This window comes from Notothenia coriiceps, unplaced genomic scaffold, assembly GCF_000735185.1.
Source record: "Notothenia coriiceps isolate Sejong01 unplaced genomic scaffold, NC01 NC01_scaffold00038211, whole genome shotgun sequence".
NCBI classification, from domain to species: domain Eukaryota; kingdom Metazoa; phylum Chordata; class Actinopteri; order Perciformes; family Nototheniidae; genus Notothenia; species Notothenia coriiceps.
Window position 1 is genome coordinate 110,469 of NW_011370912.1, and position 25,416 is coordinate 135,884.

A 25,416-nucleotide genomic window follows, 5' to 3' on the forward strand; every position below is an offset into this window, starting at 1 on the left:
CCCACACACACACACACACACACACACACACACACACACACACACACACACACAGATCTCACAATGGAGGACATTTGTTTACAGGAGCATCTGTAGACCGGTCAAACAATTAAAAAAAGTCGTCTTCTACAATGCAGTCCTGACCACATCTCGTGCAGCAGAGGAAATTAGAAAATGCACTGAAACACAGCAAGACCCCCTCCACGGCCTTACATTCAGATGCTCAGATACATTCAGGTCACCTCTTTGAAGATAAATAAGAGCAGAAAACACACAATGAGAAACCACAGCGGTATTGATCGATCAAGATGCTGAAATGGAAGTATAGTGCAGGCAGCTCAATGGCATGCAGTGTGGAGGAGGCGCCAAGATGCAAGGTGGTGGTGCGGCCTTAATCCTGGAAACACTGCTATGGAGAGGTCAGTGCCGTGGAGGAAAAACAACACATTTGTCAACGTACAACACACGATACTCTCTATTGACTACATGGGAGGCAAAGTTAATCGTCATGACAACTCAATGTGCACTTCGAGCAAATGACATTCATCATTTGGCACAGGGGCATGGGCAAATGTGCACACACACATACACACACTCCTGCTGAAAGATTTGCAAAAGGGGTTTCCTCCTTCTCCTGCAGGGCAGACCACGCCTGATGTGTGAGTGTAATCTATGGGCGAGGCTTCTATAGCTCCCAAAGTATCTGTGTGAGATTAATAGTGTTTTCAGCCTGGATCAATAGTCTGATATGGCGTCTGAATACAGCGAGGCCGATCTGTGCTCCTGGAGTCTGATCCGGCTCCTGCTTTCTATCGATCCTCCCTCAGAGGGGGTGATGTTATTGCATAGCTGTGTTTTCAGAGAGAGAAAGCTGGAGGTAAACACAGGAGGAGAGGGAGATAGCCTCTGTCTGTGTCAAAGGTCACATTGGACACATAGCTTAAATGTGACCATGAACTTAATATTTGTAGCTGTGTATCTGAAGACTCTGCTAAGGGACCAGTGTGTGTCTGCTTTGAGGAATAGTGATGTGGTTCTGAGGACAAAGCTTACTTCTTTTTTAACCTGCGGTCCTTCTCAGCCTGAGTGCCCAGCTTCCCCACGCCCATCTCCTGGCCCGAGTCTGGGTCCATCATGGTGGCTGAGAGAAGAGGAGAGACACCGGATATCAGTTAATACTAACCGGATATCAGTTAATACTAACTGAACACAATACTTTTTTTGTGATTATATTTGCCTATGATTACAATAATAACTTATATTTTTCCCTCAATTTCTTATCAGGTTTTGATACATTTTTACAGGTTTCAACAAGTTAAATTAAAGATATAGAATAAAAGTCCTGAATCATTGACACATTTCAATAGTTTTATATTGTATATCAGCAATCAATCTATTAGTGTTAGTCAGATTATTGGGTAAATTAAGCAAAACTCATTTAAAAATCCCAGGACTCTCTTGATTTTGACGAGAGTAAAGCATTGATTTTTAGAACTATTAAATAGTTTTTCAAACAAGTATGTAGGATTGTATATGTGATGGATGACCTAATGTTACTGCACTACATTATTTTATTTCATTCCTGTAAAAAAAACACAATTTTTATACCACATGGCAATTTGTTGTATGATTAATCTGCAGCATCCTTATTGTTAAAGCATGACTCAGCGCCCACCTTGTGGATCTACCATGACATGTCTGTGTGCCATATGTCCCATCCTGCCCTTCTCCTTCTTGCCAAAGAGCCGTCCGATGGAGGATTTGATGCCCTTCTTCTTTGGCTGCTTGCTCAGGGAGTCTTGGCTGCTGCCGACGCTGCCGCCCTCCGCCTCCAGAGAGGACCCCATCCTGACACACAACCACAACCACACACACAACCACAACCACACACACACACACACACACACACACACACACACACACACACACACACACACACACACACACACAGAACATGGGTAAAGCTTTTTATACATTTCAGAGTCAGATTATTTCTCAAAGGTCAACATCTTTAGATCATCATTAATACCCTTGTGAAAAATATTTATTTTTGAATAATTATGAGAATAGAGAGTTATTCTCTTCAAGAATCATCACCTTACTTACCATTTCTTTTTTGCAGCATTTGCCACTTTCCCCGAATTTGCTTTTCTAAGCCTATTTATCCACGCTCTTACTGAAGACTCATGTAATACAGTTTCTACTGCCTGTGCTTCATGTTTGAAAAAGTACCCAGATTATTTCTAGTGGACGTTAAAATTATGCCTCCCAGAATTCCAGCTACTTCTGAATAACACATCTTATTTCCCATCCATATCAACCTTACACTTTTACAAGAAAGACTATTATTAGCAACCGAGATAGAGATACAATCAGATAAAACCTCTCTTTATCAGTTGGTAAATTAAATAAATAGTTATGAAAGTAGCAGTAAGAAGTCTAAACATGAATTAATACCAGACTCCGACAACAGGATTTCAAACATTTATGTTTGTACAGCTGACGCCTACCCTCGTGAGTCGTTGTGCGAGGAGGCTGGCAGTGTGTGTGTCATTCTGACGGTGCGGGGCGTGGTGGGGGGGGACGTCTCACACTTGATGGTGGCCTTGTCCTCGTGGCCGTCCTCGTCTACCGCTGCTATCTGAGGGACGAAGAGGAAGAACGGGGCGTTAGACGTGACCCTCGGTTTGTGAATCACCCATTTATCTAAGGTGTTGTCACAGCGATCATATTATTAAACAGTGAGTTGATACTGTGTGTACCTTTCTCCTGTGCTTCCTCAGGTCACTGGGCTGTTGGGCAGAGAAAAGAAAACACAAAATGTATTATTTAAAGAAGGGATAAAAATCACTTTCATGTTGATAATAAAAGTCAAACAATGATGTTTATTACAAGTTAACGGCCGGAGAATTCATATCACAAGTCACAGCAGCAAAAGGTTCTGACTGCACTGGTGGGTTGCCATGTCAATTCTGCCCAGCCTATCTCTCGATAGACCTTTTAACTATTTTACAGAGAGTAAACAACATATTTGGGGAGATAGACTAAACAGCTGGGCACCCTCAATCACTTGCGTCTGACCCTTAATGGCCTTGAAGCCAGCGTTCCCACAGCCGTAAACCATTTTGTGACCGAGAGTTGAACTGGTTTATCAAGATGGCTGGAGCCTCCCATTCCTTAAGAGAGATACCAGAGCCAGGGTTGGTCGTAAACGTCAACACACAGAAAAGGTTACATTTCTAGGAGTAAAGACAGAATTATTCCCTCACATTACGATGCTCTTGAGCCTTTGTCCAAAACCACAGCATCAACTCATAAATCAATAAAGTAGAATAAAGGTAAGCATGTTGTTTCACTGATTAATACAATCAAAGCATTGCTCCATTAAAGCTTCTGGATAAAGCACACATAATCTTTTGTTCTGGTGGATTATGGGAACATATGTTAATATCTATTTAGGTAATGGACACATCTGGAGTGTGAACATATCATTTTCTATTCTTAGAGGAACTGCAAGAAACGTAATGTGACTATCGAGTTGCATTATACATAAGCTGCTATGGACATATGGTATCGTTTGCACAAGGAAGTGAGATACACATTCTAGAAAACACATACTGTAACTCCACTTACTTACAAAAGTGGTATGAAAATACATCTCAAACTCAAATCAACACCACTGTGTGATGTGAGGAAAGCAAATCCCTTAAGGACGTAAATCACAGCACTACAAATAAGAGTCAGACATGTTTTGTAATTGGGTTCCTCACAAGGTCATTTTTCAAACTAGCGGTTGCTCTTGTAATAATATAGTTGATTTTGTATGGATTTCTTTTTGCAACAAAACTGGAGGCTTCTGGATGCTGGACTTGATATCTTACAAAACTGGAGGCTTACTGTAAGGCTCGCCAAGATAAACAGAAGATGAAAAATACAAGCAAATAGTCTTCTCGCTTCTGCATATTTACCTGCTTCTTTGACTGCTCATACACATATTCACCCCTAGTCAAAACATGTCTAGACTCCAAAAAACTAAAACAAGGGCACCACCTAAAGATTAAGATGTTTTAATCTGCCTGGCGTTACCTACGGCTAACTTAAATGAAGGACATTCTAATATCAAAATATGTATACAATCGAACATTTGAATGTATCAATATATGTATACACTTTAAACATGGGAATCAGTTCAAAAAATTACAGTTGTGATATCTCAAACACCCTTTCTCTGTATGAGTTTGACCCAATTGATGTAATAATGTGTCTTACTTACAAAATAAATACAAATTGCTGAATAACGCTTCAACTAAAAGTTATTCTATTGTTGTATCCTATTGTAACATCCAAGAAAATGCTGATTTGGTTTAGATTAAATTAGATTAGATGAGTATACTTTATAAGAAGTAACACGTTTTGACAGTTTAAAAACAAATAGAATGAGTAATATGCTAGTCAATCTGTTCCTGAACCTTCAGGTCATGGACAGGTGAGTCCTGTGGTGATGGAGAGGAGATCTACATGTAGTACAGCAGCTCACCAGTGTCATGACCCCCATGCGCTCCATGTCCCGTGCGGGGCTTCGAGGGTCCAGCTTGGGGGTGGAGTGTCCGCTGGGCGGGGAGGAGGAGGCGAGGGAGGAGGCGGTGGCTGAGGCGGTGATGGAGGCTCCGTGGTGGTGCATGCGAGCCAGGTTCAGGCCCTCCAGGCTGACACTCGCCACCCGGTTTTCAATCTCCTCCGCCCGCAGCTCCGTCGACTCCTTCTCCTCCTGGATCAGCCTTCGAAGATGATTCAGATTATAAATTAGTTGATGAATTATAATTTAAATGAAACGTATTCCTTTAATAATTATTTTGAGCGTTTTGTATAATAATTTGTATTTATTTATGTGGGCTTTATGTTTTTTGCTCCACTTAAAAAACAAAACTGCTTTCAGATTTAGCACGTCACTTATTCACCCTGTAAAGAAATGAGATTCTTTAATTTAGTTAAAGGGATAATACATGTATGGACAAACAAAGGTAATAAATAAAAGGAACATCTTGCAATACAGAAATTGTAACATCCAATTGCGATATTTTCCAGCTTGAAATATAAAAATGGAATCTTTTAATCAGTATCTCGTCTACATAGTTTAGAGGTAGATTTCTGGAGATTTATGTAACAAACTCCATTAATTACCTACAGTATAAGGCGGGCTAATTCAAGGCCAAAGTGAGGAGATAAAAGGCTAAAAGTCAGATTAGTTTCAGCCATACCGAGGGTTTAACTTTGTAATTAGCAGAGACTCCTTGCAGTCATGATCCCTATCTGCCATCAGATTTAAATGAACTCTTCCTGAAAGAAATGTGGCACTGTGTCTATCGATTGGGATGTAAATTAGCCAAGACCAAAAGTCACATTAAGAACCCTTGAAATGAAGAACTGTGCAGAGCCTCAGTGGGGTTATGAATACTTATCAGCACAAGGTAATTACAGCATTAACAAGCGAGACGCAGATTTCCTGAAACATTTAGTGTCTATGGTTTCATAAACAGGAAGAGTGATGGTACAGTGAAATTCCAAAAAGCCATGTAGAAAGAGTAATCTCCTAGGTCAAACACAAAAGAAAAATGCACAGCTTCCTGGGAATTAATCTTTAAAACACGTCAAGTGCGAACCTGATTTAAAGCAGAATAGGAGCACATTAATATTAACTGAACATTGTGTCAGGTACCGGATCTCCTTGTTGATAGCGTCGAGCTGCTCCTGCAGCATCATGGCCAGCGTTTGTGCGTCAGAGTGTCCGCCGGGTGAGAGCATGTCCATGGAGCTGAACATCGTTTCCCTGTCGTCGTCATCGATGTCCGACATCTCCGTGTCGCTCTCGAAGTGATGGCCCAAAACCCCGAGCTGCTGCGAACGCCACTCATGCTCCCCCAGAGATTTAGCCTGCACAGGAACACAGGGGATTTCAATTGAATACATTTCAAATATTGGGGGAATTGCAGTTATCCAAAGGTAACTCAAACATATTTCCTTAATTTAATCAAAAAAAATGTCTGTCCTCTAATGAGACTTTTTATTAGAAGCTACTAGGTAATTACAATACAATATATTTAGCTGGCGCTTTTATCCAAAGTGACTAAATTATGTTCTTATAATATTTGTATGATACATTTGTTCTGCAAGTAAATTAAACTTAACTTAACTAGTTTCCTAATAACTTAATTAAACACATTACAGACAACATTATGGAAACACATTTGATTTACACCTTACTTGTAGCAAACAAAATTATCCTCATAACTTACTTCTATGTCCTTAATGTCTCAACATAATAGGCATGCAACATAATATGTTTGTTAAGTACTTTAAGGTTTTAATTTAGCTTTAAAGGGACACGATATGATTCATGGTTTGTTCTGCACAGCACACTGATATTTGCTGAACAGAAGTAATTTTTTCCTGGGAGAGGCTTGTCTGGACTCTTCCCCTGCTGGCTCATTAAATCAAACTGTGTGCCACTTTAAAAAGAGATGAGACAAGCTGATCTCCTCCACTGTTTACTCTCTTGGTGATGATACATTTCGCAGTAACAACATAGAAAATCCTACGCCAGCCCGGTCTCTCGTCACCAAAACTGCACGAATGAGATGATCCAGCAAAAGTATGACAGACCAGATCTCCTTTTAAACTTAAACTTGGCTTTATCTCTCCCTATGCATATCATAATGCAGGTCAAATTGCCCTTAATTCATATTGAACCTGAAATATATTGGAGACTTTAAGAATTGGCTACGGCCTCAAAGTTCTCAAGATTTTGTTCTACTGCATGTGCCAACTTCTAACTTAAAGAGCTTACAACAGGGAATTTATAAATAGCGAAAGTAGAAAAATTATATTTAGAAAAGGTTAAGAAACTAATGCAGAAGTGCTTAAAATAATTTTTCAAAGCTAATGTACCCGCAGGATTCTTGCTTTTTTTTGTTTGTATCTTAATGGATAACACAAATTATTATGAAGAAGACTCCCTGCCTCACCTTGGTTTCATGCAGACCCACTCGACCTCTCCTCGGCCGCCGGATGACCTTGGCTGAGCGGTAGTGGTCCGACTGGGTTTCAGCCAGCGATCCCAACGAGAATCGGAGCTCAGCTGATGTGTCCAGATGAGACCTGAGAGAAAAATAAAATCCATAGTAATCCTACATGTCAACTTAATATGAATGTGGGTTCATAAAAACATCTAGATACATTAAAGAAGAGATTTATCCTATGCAGGTACTGTGCCTGAGATGTTGATTGATTACAAAAGATGAGGCAAACATTTCAGCTATGCAGACAAACCAATCAAATCTTATGTTTTGGTTCTTCAAGTGCAGTAATAGTTGTAACAATCATGTTGTGTACAGTGTACTTTTGAAGGATCAGCGAGCATTATGTATGCCCCAATTGCTGCAAATTGCTTGTATAGTGTATGCAGGAGATGAAGCCAGCTACTGTCAACACATCAGGGATGTAATATTAGATCTTCATGTAGCAGGAAAAAAAGATATTCCAAGAATAGATACGGAGAGTTCAGCGAAAGCAGTGATTCTAACAATAGCGCAGAGCAAATTCTTTCATCAGTGACGGATACAATAAAAGCACCTCTGCTGGGAGAAGATCTTTTGCATGTTAAAAACAGGTTTTATTAGATTTGTATTGAATCTTAGGCAATGTCACCAAATAACAAAGTAATGGAGATGCTTTCTTAACTGTAATAGCTATGTAAAATATCATATGAAAAGTTATTTTTAAGAAGTAAAATATATGTTATCACCAGATGAGGCACAGAAAGCCTCTCCTTAGTCTATCTGTCTGTAAAACGTAGCCGACAGTCAATTGTATAGTGAAGATTTTCAGGGTCAAGTGGTTTGAAATCTCATATGGCTTCAATTCTATAGTATACTTAGCCTGCAAAAAACATAGAATCCAAACCCCCACACACACACACACACACACACACACACACACACACACACACACACACTGAGCCAACCTACCGTGACAGGGTGGGTTCTGTGAGGGATCCTGCCCTCAATCTGAACTGGTCCAGCTCTGATCTCAGTTTATCAATCTCCTCTGCCAGATGTGTCTGCACAAAACAATTTGACAAAAGACGCCATTATAGAACCCGTCTATGATATTAAACTCTAAAGAATGATTATCATATCGTGAATTATTAATATTGCTGCCCGTCGACACTGTGGAGTCACATAGCTGAGAGCCATTGTGGCTTATTATCTTCACATTGCTGAATATTTACATGCTGCTTGGAAAATACTTACGCATTAAAATTATGAGCATATAACTTGACAGAGGGTGTCGTATTGTCATACTGATATTCTGTACAAACTGTGAAGTCCACTGAGACAAATGTAACATTTGTGATATTGGGCTATATAAATAAACATTGATTGATTGATATAACTTCAGATATTAATAAAAAGAAAGTAAATGCCCACAACCAACCTGATTATCTTCCCATTAAAAATAGATTAATGAAGCAACCTTATATAGATGTAAGAGCTTACTTACTTTGACATGGATTGAATCTTCGTACTGTTTTCTGTAACCTTCAGAGTCTTGGATTAACAAATTCTGCAAAGAAAATGGAGAAAAAAGTTAGAGGGGAAAAATCCCACCTCTTCCTGACATTCACTTGACACAGCTAATAGATATGTTTCCAAGGACAATAGCAGCCATCTTGAACCTTCTCCTCGAGCGCTGCCATCCTCTCCTTCAGATGGAGCTGAAGTCGCTCGTTGGACTCTGTGAGGAGCCGGTCCACCGTGTCCGACAGACGCTTGTTGTGCTCTTCATTCATCTTCTCTCTCTGTCGAGCCTGGAGGCAGTCAAGGAAACCATTGAAGAGTTATATTTCAAGGTCATATCAACTGACTTTTTCTAAACATGAACCCCCAAAATCTATTGCATCAGTTTACCAGCTGAGGAAGGTACAACCAGAAATACTGTGTTTGAAGTAAACAAATATTGTGACCTCAAAGAATAAACTCGAAGGTTTACTGCCAACAATATTATGGTAACAAGAAATGTCTAGTCTTGAATTAATGAAATAATTGTTAAGACATACAGTACAGCTGATGCTAATGTGATCTAAAATAAGGAGCACAGTATTGCAACCTTTGTGAGTATTTGACGAACTGAGAGTGTGAAACGTGGATTTGGTGTCAGTGTGATGAAGCAGACAGTGTGTCGTGCCCCTGCAGCGGGCGTGGCTGCCTGGCATATCCTCTCCTCGCTGACTCACCCGCAGCAGCTCCTGGTTCTTCTCCTCCAGCTGGCACTCCAAGTGCCTCATTCGCTCCTCAATGCTCCCGTGACGCTCTTCCGCCTACAGATGGAAGAAACAGCACACACAGGACAAAAGAGGGCACGATGATCTGAATGTTTGACAGGCTAAGAGCAACAAAGAAAAGCTGTGGCGACGACACAAGCCAAAGCCTCCACCCATAACTCAAAGATGGATGTTTATTGTTTTAAAGCAGGACAGGAAAGAGAGCTAGATGGAGAAGGAGGCCACTAAAAAGGACAGAATGAAAGAGGAAGAGAGCTCCAGCCAGGCTAGCCATGCAGCTGTCCCGTGGTGAAACAGCCAGAGCCCCAGGAAACACGCTCGCCACCAAAAACAATAATAAGATAAATGAATGAAATCTGCTCTCTACAATATTGGCATTAGCTGTGACTCCTTGCGGGACTACCTTCCTAAGAATGGAGTTCATGTCTTCGAGTTTAGCTTCCATAACAAAGTGATAATCATCGGGGGAGGAGGAGGAGCTGGAATCAGACTATGTGGCCGAGGGAGAGGAGAGGGACATGTTGAAAGGTCATGACATGACACCACGTATACACTTACACTCACGTATAGAAAACATGAAGAAACGAGCGCACCTATGGGAATGTGTCAACAGTATGTGTGTTTAGGTACGTGTGTGTTGGTACCTTGGTGAGGGCTGCTATCCTTTGTGCAAGCTCAGCCTCCACCTCGGGCAGCGTCTCCGCCTTCCTCATGGTCTGCTGGAGCTTCTGCTCTGCCAGCTCTAGCCTCTCCTGTAGCTGCCGGTTCTTCTCCTCCATCTGCACACACACACAACATAAGTAGATATTCATTTGGAAGCTTTACGAGATTTTGCAAACTGCTACTTCTCCCATAGAATTTGTGTGGAATTGTCTTAACATCTTATGTCTTTCAAGCCTTTTATTAGTAGTTGTATCAACAGTAGCTTTACATTGGAAGCACGAAAGTTAGAATAGAAACTGACTTAGTGAGTGAAAATTATATTTCTGTTCAAACAAAACACAAGAAAATAAAGAGAAATGCATTTTCCAGAATCTTCTTTCATTTTTCTTGCACAAAAAAAATGGTTTTACCATGGATGTGTACTTATTTGATTTTATTAGTGTGCTTGCTTTGTTATTTAAAATGTTAACCCTTATGTATTTGCATAAGTGATGAGCTTGCAATTACAGCAATAAGCACAGAAATCAAATAAAACTAGAATATATAAAAGAAACAAGGAGATTTCTTACCAAAATATGATGGCTATTGTAAAACAGTTGAAAGTAGAAATAAGTAGTATTTTTCAATAGCTTGTTTAAAATAAATGCCAGCATTTCCGTGAAGTTAAATTGAGAATACTGTAGTATATGATATTTGTGTTTTCTTCACCTTATAACAGCCATTTTATAAATAAAAGAGACTTCTGTGAATGTGTGTTTATCTTTATAATGTCAGCAGAGCGTCATGGCCTGGTAGAAATAGAATCACAGATATCTTTCGTAGGAGTACTGGCTACTGAAGGCATTGGCAGCGAGCCTCAACCCTTCTCTAAAATAGCACCATGACAGAGTGAGAATAGCAGCAGCCCGGCACTTGCCAAGAGTGACAATGGCAACTTTTAGTCAGCAGAAACCGGTAATTGCCCTTATTAAGCATTCAAATAGATTAGAAGGTGGAAATGAATCCCAGCATGCACTGTGACGCTGCCAACAAGAACTTTTTATTTCCCTATTGCGTGTCGAGACTTTTTTCTCTGCCTTCCTCGGGCTCTGATCACTTTAAAGACTCTTTTTTTGGGGCTGGATTGGCAGCCTTTCCCTCCAGCGCCAGATGCTCTGCTCCCAAAAGCATCAGGACTGGCAGCTCAATAACCAATAATTAGACTGGAGTCATCCAGCGGTGTGTTGTATTGTGTGATGTTTTCTAAGATGACACTGTGAAAGCATGACAGTGTATTTTTGCTTCCGATCTCCCCCCTAGGTGCCCTTCCATCCATCTTTATTTTTGCCTTTTTTCCCATCCTCAAACACCGGCAGACTAGTTCAGTTTCTGGCAAAACAACAAGTAAACTCATCACACAGCCAGCGAGGAGGAAGTGTGTTTCTGTTTGGTAGAAGAAGCTGAACCCAAAGGCTTTGGAGGTTATTTCCAGAGTAGGTTCCTAGACGCATGGTGAATGTGTTGCTTGGGTCAGCAGCCAGTTCAACCCAGTCTCATGGCATTTCGTGTTAAAGTCACAAAATGTAATCTATTGATTCGTGTTCACCAACACGATTTCCCCCTTTTTTTCGTGTCACACAGAACGATTTTAAAAGCAATGTATTTCTATTGGCAGTATGTTTCGTGCCTGCACCACGTCTTTTTGCTGGTCGGGTTTTGGAAGACCAGAAGCTGTGTGGTTCATAAAAACATTTTCTTACTCAATATCAAGCCACGATAATTGTTTTTATTTAAAATTCTATAATCTCTGACTTTTTTTGCCGTCCGTGAGGAAAATAAATGGGGCTAGGTTAGCAAAAAGCAAGTTAGCTTAAGTTAGAATAAAGCCTGGAAATGACTACGCTGTTCTTTGGTAACAACATAACACTTCAGTTTGTGTATGGATTGAATAAAAAAGACATACTGTGTTAATTTGTGAGCTTTAAGTGCTCAAAGTCAGATTCTGATAGCTTTGGACTAAGTCAAGCTAGGCGTTTCCCCCGTTTCTTTTCATCGTGCTAAGCTAACATGTGCTGGCTGTAGCCTTCATTTATGAATCTATTTATATTTATTGGACTATATGAGAGCAAATTTGATAATGTCACTCGCCGCAATACATTTTATTTCGCAAAATATCATCCTATTGCGTTAACAGAGTCAATACTGTGTGTCTTTGCAACTTTCTTCACAGCAAAGTCAAAGGGTGCTTTCGTGTCTCATGGTGTCCTCTGCTCATATTAGAGTGACATTCTTTCTATCCTCCCAGAGCTCAGCTGGTGCTTAAGCCGGCGCTCATGAAAATGTCACTCAGTCTTCTGTGGCCAGGCAATTTGTCTAATTGGCTGCGATGAATCACGAAGAATCATCAAAAGGCGAATAAATCTGTGTCGTTGTTTGTTCGTATTACTCAGCATTTCATAAGTTAAAAAGAAGACTTTCAGCCGTGAGCATCTGCTTATAAAAACCATCAAAATTATTTCTCGATGTAATTTCCTCTGACCTTATTTGACACAATGTCAAGAGGTTTTCTCATTGACAAACCTCTATGGGCTTTGTTAACTGTCAGGAAGCACAACCAGCTGCTTGCATGTTTAATTACTTTCTGAATCCAGTTATATTATATGGAAACATGATAGGCATTTCAGCTCTGATTGGTCCATTTCATTTCAGCCACCTGGACCCATAACTTTTTTGTGAAGCAACAATGTGAAAAGAAAACTGTATTTTGAAAAACTTCTAAGGATTGCCATGTCATGATCAAGTATGGATGCTCCCACTGACCCTCTTTTTCATCCACATGGACTTTATAAACATTTTCTTGCATTATACAGACCTGTCTGAGGAACGCCTCCTTATTGGCCAACTCGTTCTCCAGTTTGTCGTTGATGTCGTGCACGGAGGTGGACTCTCGTTGGGCGCTCAGGTAGCGTTTTTCCAAAGTCACAATGCGCTCCTCCATGTCCTCTTTCTGACACATGGCCTGCATGCAGACACACATAGTCAGAGCAATCAGAGCAAAACGGAAATATGAAAACAAAGATGAGAGCATTCTTAAAACTATTTGGGCAATTTGTTCCGGTGTTAAGTATTTTGAAGAGTATGTTTCTGATTGCTGCACAGTGTGTTTCATATTTCAGCTTTATATTTGAGAGGTATGTGGCTCGGATTCTAGGTAAGGGAAGTTTTTGTGTAGCACATTTAAAAAACAAGGCAATTCTATGTTTAATAATCACAGAAGGATTAATTTACACTGCTCTAAAACTTAATTACAGCATGATTTGTGGACAAATAACTTTTGTTCTTGTATGTAAACACAAAGCGGTGCTGCAATGATGTTTTTGTTATCAGATTAGCTCTATGTATAACATGACAGTATAATCTACACCAGAAACATGTCAAATACCAAATGATAAACAATAAAGCTTAATAAATTAGAAATCACAATCTCACACTGCTGCCATGAAACATGAGGGCAACATTATCTCTGAGGCTCTGAGAGTTCATTTCCTGAATGACGCACACCCATGCGCCTGTGTTTTTTAAAACCACGTAGAGCTGAACAAACTGCTGCTCTCAGAGGAGGTAATAACACTGGGTTGGTCTGATAAGGCCGTATTTACCAGGCCACAATCATCATGTCTGCCTGCAATGTTAGCAATCAATAGCAATTCCAGCCGAGGGCTATATATCAGCGTGTATTCATATTCAGTCCTCTTCACTGGCATTCAAACTGACGACCACTGAATGGGCTTGTGATTGGGCTCCTTAATTGCACTGTACGACACAAACAGTCTCATTCGTCCCGTAAAGTGGCATTAAACTGTCTGTTTTGGTGCTTTACATTGCCAAACTCTAGATTGAAATGGTGCTTGAGATTCAAACAGTGGTAGCTGCTTGTTTCATTGTGTGTCATTGAGATGTGTATACTGTAGGTTGCCTACTGGCAGTGGTGTAAAATAACCAAGTAGGTTCACTCAGGTACTGTACTTAAGTACAATTCTTTACTACTTTGTACTTCCACTACAATATTTCACTTTTACTTCACTACATGTATGTGGTACCCTTAGTTACTTTGTAGATTCAGATATATGATTGTGAATGGGCCAATCTGCTGATTTTTTGGCGCTTAAAGTACATTAAGAGGCCAATACTTTGTACAATGTAACATTTTTAATACAGGACTTTTACTTTTAATAGAGTATTCCTACACTTCGGTATTTCTACTAAACTAATCGGATGAAGAGCCCCCCATATTTTAGCATGGCATGAAAAACGTATGACATTTTGCCATTGGAGACACTATCACATGTGATTAGAGGTTCTCCTAAGGAGCGCATACGGAAAAGGTATGATCTCCAATAGCAATATTCTTGCAAGGTACAGGGCTTATAAATGATATATAGTTCATTTAAACCCCATTTTGTATGGCTACACATTTTTTTTCTATGCTTCAGTGTTTGTTCTTGTTTTGTGGTTTTTAGAATCTCTTATCTTAACTGTTGGTATTTTTATTGCATATTTTTATAACTGTATGAAACAGGCTTTTTAATAATTGTGTACTTTAAAAAAGTGCCTTCAACTATGTGTTTGTGTGTGTGAGGAACACATGAATAGGGATTGTGAGAGCATATGTAAATAGAAGCTTTTTTTAGGCCACTGCTGTCTTTGATGTCTCTCTTGCAAACATTATTCCCCTGCAAATGTGTGTGTGTGTATGTGTGTGTGTGTGTGTGTGTGTGTGTGTGTGTGTGTGTGTGTGTGTGTGTGTGTGTGTGTGTGTGTGTGTGTGTGTGTGTGTGTGTGTGTGTGTGTGTGTGTGTGTGTGTGTGTGTGTGTGTGTGTGCTTCTCCCTGTCCCCAGCCTGTGTGTGCTGTAACCTCTTTGATGTCCCTCTGGTACTTGTGGTTCATCTCCTCCGACTTGATGAGGTCCTTCCGGGCGGTCTCCAGCTCCTGCTCCACCTCGGAGACCCGGGACGAGAGGGAGGACATGCGCTCCTTCATCTGGGCCAGCTCGTAGTTCTGCTTCTCCAGCAGGTCCTGCAGCTCCACCACCTGACCCGCATCGTGCACCGACTCCAGAGAGCCGTTGGACAGACGCTGGGGAGAGAGGAGCAACCTTTAGCTTTAGCTGGACAAATAGCTTACTCAGGAATCTGGCAACTGTATTTCTTAAAGATGTTAAAAATGTGAAATAGATAAGTAATATTATTTTAAAGATGAAATTGGTTATAATTTGTGAATTGAGTCCAAAGTGTACTATCAACAAGTTGTAATAATTTTAGTATTTTTTTTTACAGAATCATGATATTTTAAGAAAAAGTAGTTGTCATCATTTTTTGAATTGAGTAAAAACACAAATAAAAAGTCTGAATATTTTTAAAAGATTAAAGTCGTAATTTTTTCCCGAATAAATAAAACATGTTTGAGGGAAATAAGTTATTATACATCAGGCTTAAAGTAATACAAATAACGAAAAAAGTCATACAACTACTGTATGAGATCAAATTAAAAATGTTCATAGAAAAAACAAAAAAAAACACAGTTACAGAGTCCTCATCTTGGTTTTTAGTGTCATCTTCAGTGTCTTTGTTACTGCTGCAGTGTTCATTGATGAATATGTGCATGCTTGGCTTGTTATTATTTGGTATAGGACACTTAAATAAATAAAGTATACCACGAACAGCTCTTTTTCTTACAGATTTCTCTATTGAAAACCTGTTTTATCCACATTGAAACTAAAAGTTAAAAGTAACTGAACATCCAACTCTAGAAATAGGTATTTAACTTACATTAGCATGTGGAAATTAACCAGGTGGAAAACTAATTTCTGATTTCCTGTGATGCTCTCGCTTCAAGTAAGCCTTGAGAAATCAGCCTTGCTGCTACTTCAGATGCTATTTCTTCTTTTGAGAGGTACACACATTAGCACTCTAATAAATTCATGTCAGGGAGCCGACTCTGCCCCTGCTTTGATTTCAGATGGTGACAAAGACGACTGAGAATCACTCCAGACTCCATTGGAGAAATTGCTTTGACACTTGCATTAGAAATATGATTAGGTTTCGCTGAGTTCTCACTGCACGGGTCTCTGCATGAGGTAGATTAATGATGGGGAAACTAGAAAGATCTGACTTGAGGAAGGATTTGAGGCATCAGAAAACAACTCTGTGATATCAGCTAAACTAAACGCTTTTTAAATAGCAACACTTGGTCTTTAAGTTCAAATGTAATTATGGTAAAGCAAGTGGAAAGATTGAGTATCGTGATTTCTCTCTCTGTCTCTCTGGTGTTTCAGGCCCAGCTGCCTGTCCTCGGCCATCCATCTGTGAGGGCAAATCTAATTGGGTCCTCTGCCTGCTGCCTGTGATCAATGATAAACCCGGGCAGGGAACGAGACCCACTAAATCAGACGACCGATTTGAATATCACTGCCCCGGCACTCTCATAAAAAGAGCCAATTTATAGGTTTTAGCTAGATTTTATTGTAAAAATATCTTAACAGTCCCACAGAGGATACATTTTGCAAATGCGGAAACAATATTTATTTAGTCCTATAACATTTTAAACACCTGCTTCATAACACATAGTTTGAATGTTCTCTTTTTGTATTACCTGAGAGAAGTTTTACACCCACATGAGCAAATATATTTTGTTTCTGCAAAATTTGGCTGGGGATAACTGCTGACCCTCCCATTGGTAGAGGCCTATTTTTCAGTGGGGTTTATTTGACAGTGACTCACTCAAATATAAAACAAATGTGAATACTGTTCAAACCAACGAGTCAATCAAAGGCATTTGTGAATATGTTATTTAACATTTACAACTTTTGGTTAGGCACAATGTCTAAGGAAATCTACCTCTATATAACTATAATTTTCTCTTTTTGCTTCAGTTAGGTGTAGAGTAAGCCAGTCAATCTGTTCTATAAGAGTGATGGTCGATACAAATATTCCAGGACCTGCTGGATGTTTACCGAATAAAAAATGAAAATGGTGAAGCGGGCTTTGTCTGTCACACTGCATTAGCTGCTTATCAGCAGATCCAGGTCTGTGCTGAAGGTCTGAGAGCTCCATGGGTCAATACGCTCCTCATGAGCTTAGCTTTCTTGACTCTGACTCCTGCCCCCCCTCTCACTCAGCCCTCTCCACCTGTCACATTAATGACGCCTGAAGGACACGTGAGATGGAGAGGGGAGACGTTCACTTCTGCGTCCACGCTCTTCTCCTTGATGACAGCCGCTGTCAATTCAGTTCTGTTTTCCCCGTCCATCCAAAGATGCACTTTATGGTTTCCTCTTATCAGCAATGACTTGTTAAGTATAGTAAAAATGTTTGATTTCAATTCTAATTCAAATTATATTTTAGTTAAAGGGGTCTGATTATATATTCTCATCATTATTTACTATATAGAACTAAATCTAAGTTAATAGTTTGATCATTTGAAAGAAATAAATGAAACTGGGAGTTCAATATAAAAATGTTTGAATTTCTTTTTCAATTTGAATATTTTTTCGACCTTTTGAATATAGTTATTATTTTCATTTTTTACTTTCATATAAAATACAATATTTGAGGTATTTTTTTTTAAAGATTTTATGTTTTCAGATTCAGATATAATTGTTTAAGGTTTTAAATCTCGTCTTTTCAGTTTAAAATTCAGTTTACGTTTTGTACTCCATTGTCATTTGCAAGTGTCTCTATAATTTCAAGTGTCACCTTAAAATGATATCATTTTGTATCTGATCCCTGTCAGTCACTGCGGCTCACCTCAACACATTGCAGCTGTTCATCTACATCTCAAGTACATTTTGACTTAAATGGACTGTACTTATATAGCGCTTTATCCAGTCTTTAAGACCCCTCAAAGCGCTTTACATACTACATGTCATTCACCCATTCACACCCATTCATACAGAGCAGTGTACCTTACTCTAGGACCTAACATTCACACACATTCACACACCGTTGGCCATGCCATCGGGAGCAACTCAGGGTTAAGTATCTTGCCCAAGGATACATCGACATGTTGACTGCATGGGCTGGGATCGAACCCACAACCTTCTGGTTGAAAGACGACCACACTCCCTCACAGCCACAGTCGACTTAATTTTCTAGCCATCACCTGACTTTCTTCCCCCAACTCTCCCCCTCCAGTAAGTCATCAAAGCCTCTCCATTGATCCACCCAGGTATCCTGTGTAACATGTAGATGCCGTGTCTGCATTTTGAAGGATTTCTGCTGTGGGATTTGGGGTCAGCTGTTTTGGACTCTCATGTGGTGTCAGTTTTGTTAATGTGGAAGCAGTTACTCCTCTGTATATAAATTAATAACCAGAGAGAGATTTGTATTCAGTTATGCAGGTCCACGTGTGCTGCTGCATAATATCAGAGTGCTGAGGTCACTTCTCGCTGTGGGTCACCTTCACAACCAGCAGGGCTGAATGTATGGAAACCTTTTTAAGATTTTATACTGGCAAATAAACACCAGAAGGAACGCATTGAGCAGTCTGTAATACCAATAAACTGTGATTTTGACATTGAGGTAACTTGAAGAAAATAAATTAAAACTTAGACCTAATCTTTAAAAGATAAATAAATATGAGGTTTTTTGATATTGTGCATATATACATTATTTAAAAAAAAAGATTTTCAATGCATCCAGATCCATAGTGACAATTTAAGGTTTATGTCCAATGAATTGAGAATAGTAAATACAGTGTGTTGCTTGTATGTCTTGTCCTGTTCAGGAATGACATTTTTTTATTGTGTTCCTATTTTAAGCTCCTACTTAGACGAATGAAAAGATCATCTAGTTTGAGTCATATTAAGACACATTTTTGACAATTGTACTAGTCAGTCTAAAATGTAAGATTTGTTTTCTACTAGTTATGAGGTTTATGGTAGTTTCTTGTACTGGGTACATTTGGCAAACCAAATCGGTAAAATGCCTGCTTGATAAACAGATTTCATTTTGTGTTATATCTGCTGTGTGAGCTTAATAAACAACTTTTTTGCCTTGTTAAATTGATACTGAGCTTTACCAACTCCAGTCTGCTGACAAATGCCAAATGGTAAAAAGACTCTCCTCCTACACTGCCGCCAAAGTAAGGGAATAAAACAGTTTTGTCCATTGATATGTTTAAAACATAAAATATATTTTATCAGTGTGGTCAGAGAGGTCTCACCTTGCCATGGAGACTCTGTTGAGCCTCACTGCCCTCCAGTATGTCCTCTCCGTCCCCGGAAGCCACTTTTCTCTGAATGTGAGCATTTTGTTCCCGTAAGGCCACTATCTGCGGGACGGCAACAAGAACACAGATTAGAGCAGAAATAGACACACAAAGTTTATGTTGCAGTTAAAGAGAGCCGAGATAAAAACGGTTTAATATGTGTTATTGCATTTCCTTCAATGTGGCTTTGTGACACAAGCAGAACATGTTTAAACATCATGAACATGAAATCAGCATCAATAACTGTTCTTGTGTAACACCAGTTAATGACAGTATGTCCCTCTCTACAGGAATGTATGGAAGATGGCTTTAAGCGGCATGAAGCTGAAGAACGTGAGCACTGATACAATCACTGTAATTATCATGTTGTGTGGACAGAGTGTCTCGTTTCACTACCTTAAGATACTGTCCTTAAGTCATAATGCTGTCAGAGGGGTGACCGACAACAACCGTAATTACAGTAGCCTTTTCATCAACTGACACCATGTGATTATCGCTCTCCTCATCGCCAGGAAGAGAAAGACTTGGCCGCTACTTGTCTTTAATAAATAACTTGACGACCCTGAGACTTTGTGGTGCCTCTCGTACTTTCCAAAATAAGACTTTCAAGAACATGACACTTGTGGGATTGAGACAAATCATTGTAACTGAGCAAAAATGTCAACTTCTTGCGAGACACCCTCCTCTTACTTCAACGCATATTTGAATAACACTACAGTATTTGGTTTATCACACAGCCTCACTTCCCTCGAACCTCAGGATATACTTTTGTTTGCAATTTGTGGCAGTCAGTTAGTCTATCTCTTTTCCCTTGGTTTTTAGTGAATGTTGGCTTGTAACATAGAATTAACAATTGAGTAACAACGCTTACATTGCGTTATCATAATCTGAAAAACTGAATGAAAGAGGTACAGTAAGCAGGTCTGACACTAAGGACTATTTTTTTTTATAAGTTTTGGTTTTGCCTTAACATGTATGAAAGTGTGAAAAATGCCCATCCCAGTTTCTAAAAAGAGATGCCTTCCAATGTTTTGTTTTGTTTGTCAGTCCAAACCCAAAGATATTCCCGTTAAAATGAAATCAAACAGAGAAAAAGCAGCTCCATATTTGGGCATCTGGAAACATCAGTTACTGCCAATCTGCTTGAACAATTTATTGAATCAATATTTAAAATAGCTGGAGATTATTGAGTTTTTCCATCAACTAATCCATTAGTCCACTAATCCATTAGTCCACTAATGGGTTCAGCAATAGCTATACAGTAGCAAACTCCAGAACACAACAGCTAATACAAACGATAGTATATATTCTGTACTGCTAGCATGATGTAGTTACAGCTGAATCATGCTTCCTCCACTCCATACATTTCCAATAGCTTTGGAAACGCTTAAATCTCTGAAAACCCCAGGACTCTAAAAATCTGCATGTTATTCCTCTGTTGTTCTATTTTCTTAAAAAGGTCTTTCCAAGCAGTATTGATACAGTTTGTTTTAAAAAGGAGTTGACATTACAGTTACTTGAAAGTCAGCTTTGTTCAAAAACGCATACAAATATGCTCCTCCTTAGGAAGGGAGGGAATTCAATGAGACTGTTAAAATGACCTCGAGTCACTTTGACATAATTTGGTTTGAACTCAAATCTTAAAATGATTTTACAGACATGGCATTGTCATGAATTTTGAAAGGTGGGACAATGAAGGAATAATATCTCCCATTCAAAAGGCACAGGGTTAACTCTGGGGATACTTATGTTTCGGTATCATTATTCTGAGAGTGTTGGTAATTTCTCCACCTCACAGATCAAACACTAACCCCACCCCTCACAGAAAGGTACAACAAATGAGCTGGAGACGCACCTCCAGCTCTGAAAGTACAAAGAAGGAGAAGTTTGATGCAAAATGAACATGGCGCCTATAATTTCTTTTTTTTATGTGGTTGATCTACCTCTCATCAAAAGGCAGACATCTGACGGAGGACAAGTAGCACGAGTCGGGCCTTTTTACTGCACCGCTTCGTGATTTCCTTATCTTTCCTTAGCACTTCTGTGTTGGGTGGAGAGGACTGTCTGAGGTAATGTGATGAAAGAGAGATTGGACAAATGTGAAGAGGAATGAAGGGGGGGTTTTGGGGGAGTTTCTCAGAGTATGAAAAATCGATTTTGTCAAGGTGAGAGCTGGGAGTATGTTGCTAGGCGCTTAAATTACAATCAATCATGCACTTTGGAGCAAATGCATGTACACAAATATTCACAGACATATATACACAAGTCCTGAAATACTTCTTATTTAGGAGCAAAAGGAGTTCATTCTGTTTTTGTCTGAGCCTGTGTCACCTGGGGTTTCCTTTGTAAAAGATGAGAGCTATCACTCGGGATTAGATCAGGCAAGATAAAAAAAGAAAATGTTATCTCCGACAATGTCTTCCATCTTAAATAGAGATGTGATCTCATGGCTGTCTTTCTTTAAAAAAAATAGTAATCAAATCTAATGAATCTTTCTCAAGAAATTTAGTAAATCACTTTAACGTAAAACTTCAAAATTTGTTTTAAAAGCTCTTTTCCGCACACAGTTTTGTTTATTTTGCATGAAAGATTTCTAAATCTGCTGTTTTTCTGAGCTCCTCTAATGTCAAATACTTTATTAATATTATTATTATTATAATTATTATAGTATTTAAATCAAATCTGAAAACAGTTGTTGGGTTGGTTGCTTGTATCAACAGGCTTCTCATGTCAATCAAACTGACTTTTTAAACTTTAATCTCTGATTAAATGAAAACATTGTATGTACTTTTGCCTATTCGGTCATGAATATTCAATATCATTAAGTAACATTTATCATGGGAAATAAGGCTTTCAAGGGCTTTAAATAAAGAATATTGTTGGACTCAACAATGAACAAACATTGCTTAATACAATATTTTTATAGTGTTTATCCCATTATTATTTTATCTCTTTCTAATTGTCAAGAGACTTTGGGTGAAAATTAGCTGTAGCACGTTTACATGTTAGTTTTACAAAAAGTGTCACAGTGTTGATTAATATCCACTGTCCCCTATAAACAGTTTGTTGAGCAGTTAATTGAACAGTTTATCTTCAGATAGATTCCAACACAGTGGGTATTTCAGTTTGTTCCGTAATATCAGATTGCAATCAGCAGCAGTAATCAGCTGGTGGCCACTTAAACACCCATGAGTTTGAGAGGTCAGAGGTCACTGATTACATCTGGCATCATGACGTTGTCAAACCCCCCGTGGGGACTCAGACCTCCATCACAAATCAATTACCGCTCCGCCTCCCCGGAGCCTCTGAAGTGTGGCTTTTCTTCTGAAATCCTGTTTCACTGCCTGGAGTTCCAATCCCTCATCTGTCCTCCGCTCTGACAGCTGTACTGCTAACTGTTCACTTGAGGCGATCACATGTACAGTCTCTAACCTGTGCAATGTGAGGAAACCCCACAAAGTGCTACACCCTCCACTGAGATGTCTGGCAGGTACTTTACAGTTAAAAAGCAGACGTTCTCATGAAGCTGTAAAAGATAAATGCTTTTGGAACAAGCAGCCTGTCATATTCTTTTTTTACTTTTCTAAAATGTCCTCCCTTTCTGATCGTACAGAATCTAAATTAAAATAGTGACTGTTGCAAAATCATCAAATTAAGATGACATTATAAGGTGTTTACTGAGTTGGATGGTGCTTCTTATGGTATTTATTTTTAATTCAACATGTTTAAATAGTGATATGCACAGTAGAAGATGTATGTAATAGAAAGATATTACACTCACTTACTTACTTGGTCCCATGTCATGCTTTAAATGTAAACTTCTTAAATGTTGTATGTGAGGGACTGCGGATGGAAATTAGCTCAAAGCTAAATCTGGCACTGTTACGCTTGACACATTTTAATGTTTTAAAGGTCCCACGTCATGCTTTTCCGGTTATTACCCGTCCCCTTGTGTGTTATGAAGGTTTTTATGCATGTAAACGGTCTGCAAAGTCACAAACCCTCAAAGTACACCCTGTAGCGAGTAAAACTCTAACACAGAAAATACCTGTCTATTCTGCCCAGAACGCCTCGTTGGAGATTTCTCTTTTTCCATTGTTTACTTCTTGGGTATAGTGACGTATTTGGGTATAGTGACGTAATGTAACGGCTCCGCGGATTGGTCCATTTGGACCAATCTACGTTACGTCCGCGGAGCTCTACTATACAGAGATGCTGTATGAGAAACCAATATGAGTTTGGAAAATTGCACAATATAAATATATTCTAGTAGACCTCAACAATGGAATTATGATCAGTAGAAATGGCCATGACATGGGACCTTTAAGAATATCATTGTGTGATTCTTATTTGCTAATGTTTATCTATATGTACTACTTCTCACACTTCTTAACTAAGATTGGGAAAATTCCTTATTAAGAAGATGTGTTGCAATGTTGTTAGTTATTACATTATGTGCACCAACAGTATGACATTCAACATCCTGATATGGCCTCCCTAACTCCCTAAACTTCCAGAATGATCCTTTTCATTTATAAATAAATTCCCACCACAATGTGAAGGCCTAAAAAGTTATGCATACATATGTTTTATTTATACAAATAGTTTCTTATAATCATGCCATCTGGGATTCATGTTGATTTGGCACAAACAACCGTTTACATTTTTTTAAAAAATTTGATTTCAAACTTGGTAATGAAGTAAGGTATTTCTCACTGTAGCCCCCTTTATAAGGCCTGAATGCAACAACATCACAATAACGCACAGGGGGAAGTATCTAGAGGCACATTAATTACATCTGCAGTACCTCAATAATCCTAAATAATAATAATCCTTAAAAGACAAAGTGCTTAATTTGTTTGACAATTTGACTGCAGCCTTGAACTCATACCCTAAAGCAACTATCGAAAAACCAAAGAACAGTTTGCCTCTCGGACCTTCCTCTCGTCTGCACACCTTGTCAGCCGTGCTCCTCTGACCCACTCATTAACACTCATTAACACACACACACACACACACACACACACACACACACACACACACACACACACACACACACACACACACACACCCACACCCACACCCACCCACAATCTGCCGCTGCTTCCCACCTGCCGTCTCTATTTCTGTCCTTGCTCTTTTTGCATTTCCTCCTCTGTCTGTCCTTCCACCCACTCCGCACGCCTCTACCCAACCTTTCCCAAGCTGATTTTCTCTCCCCTTTCTCTTCTCCTCTCCTTCTCCTCTCCTTTTCCTCTCCTTCTCCACTTTTATTCTAGGCCGGAGTGTCAGACTGGCATGTCTGACAGGCTGTGAAGTGCCAGCCTGAGGGGCCCCCCCTCATCTGGAACATGAGTGTCTGCAGTGCAGGCGCTGTTCTCAGAGCTGTGTGTGTGTGTGTGTGTGTGTGTGTGTGTGTGTGCAAAACATGCAAAAGTCCACTCTCGACTGTCGCTATACCGCCTCAAGCACATCGTACAACCATCACTTATTTTGTTATAGTCAACTATCTGATAACGGTTAAAGCAAGTGGGTGGAGTTGAATACCACATTTAATAGGAGAAACTTCACAGTATGTTACATGTCCTTCCGCATACAAGCAAGTACATACGTGTGTACGTTATGTTCTGTGAGTTGGGAATTTGGGAGCATGTTTACATGTACAGCAACACATCTTTAATGTCAAATAATTTTCTACGCGAAATATATAGTTATTATTTTTAAGGCTGCTTTTGTACTTACGTGTATACCATTTACTTCTGGCATTGTCCTGAGCATTTTTATCATTTATTTTATGTTATTTATTGGTTTTCCATTCTTTCTGATAGCATGTCATGTTCATTATATATACATTTGAACTCCTGTCAAATGCTGTTTCATGCTATGTCCTCAATTGTTTGTGCTCTGTAAGTAGCTCTTTTGTTTGCTATTTCATAGTTTCCAGTGCTTTTACTTCACTGTTGTGTCTGATATTTCTGCACCTTCCTCAATACATCTAAAACAAAATATTCTAGTACCAGTTTAAATTCTATATTTTAGAATGAAAACACCTGGTGCGCTACTCTGGCATGTTGCTTAAAAAGAACTATCAGAGCGTTTCGAACTTGACTTGAGATTTGAATATTACCCACCTTTTTTATCCTAGATGAAACCAGCTGTGAGCAG

General features: G+C 39.3%; 1 protein-coding gene across 2 annotated transcripts in view; it reads right to left on the reverse strand.

Annotated features, from left to right (window-relative positions):
• Nucleotides 1-25,416, reverse strand: part of ppfia2 (PTPRF interacting protein alpha 2) — a 50,526-nt gene that overhangs the window by 19,976 nt on the left and 5,134 nt on the right. Inside the window, exons 3-17 of one of the 2 annotated variants that reach the window (XM_010797642.1) lie at nt 19,207-19,314; nt 14,899-15,120; nt 12,855-13,001; nt 9,985-10,119; nt 9,293-9,376; nt 8,735-8,866; nt 8,560-8,622; nt 8,025-8,116; nt 7,023-7,155; nt 5,717-5,931; nt 4,538-4,778; nt 2,763-2,792; nt 2,511-2,641; nt 1,676-1,848; nt 1,054-1,141 (exon numbers count right to left, since the gene is read on the reverse strand). In XM_010797642.1, the coding sequence (XP_010795944.1) occupies nt 1,054-1,141; nt 1,676-1,848; nt 2,511-2,641; nt 2,763-2,792; nt 4,538-4,778; nt 5,717-5,931; nt 7,023-7,155; nt 8,025-8,116; nt 8,560-8,622; nt 8,735-8,866; nt 9,293-9,376; nt 9,985-10,119; nt 12,855-13,001; nt 14,899-15,120; nt 19,207-19,314 (1,994 nt within the window). Of the gene's footprint in view, nt 1-1,053; nt 1,142-1,675; nt 1,849-2,510; nt 2,642-2,762; nt 2,793-4,537; nt 4,779-5,716; nt 5,932-7,022; nt 7,156-8,024; nt 8,117-8,559; nt 8,623-8,734; nt 8,867-9,292; nt 9,377-9,984; nt 10,120-12,854; nt 13,002-14,898; nt 15,121-19,206; nt 19,315-25,416 lie in introns of those variants that run through there. The other variant, XM_010797641.1, reaches the window with a different exon arrangement.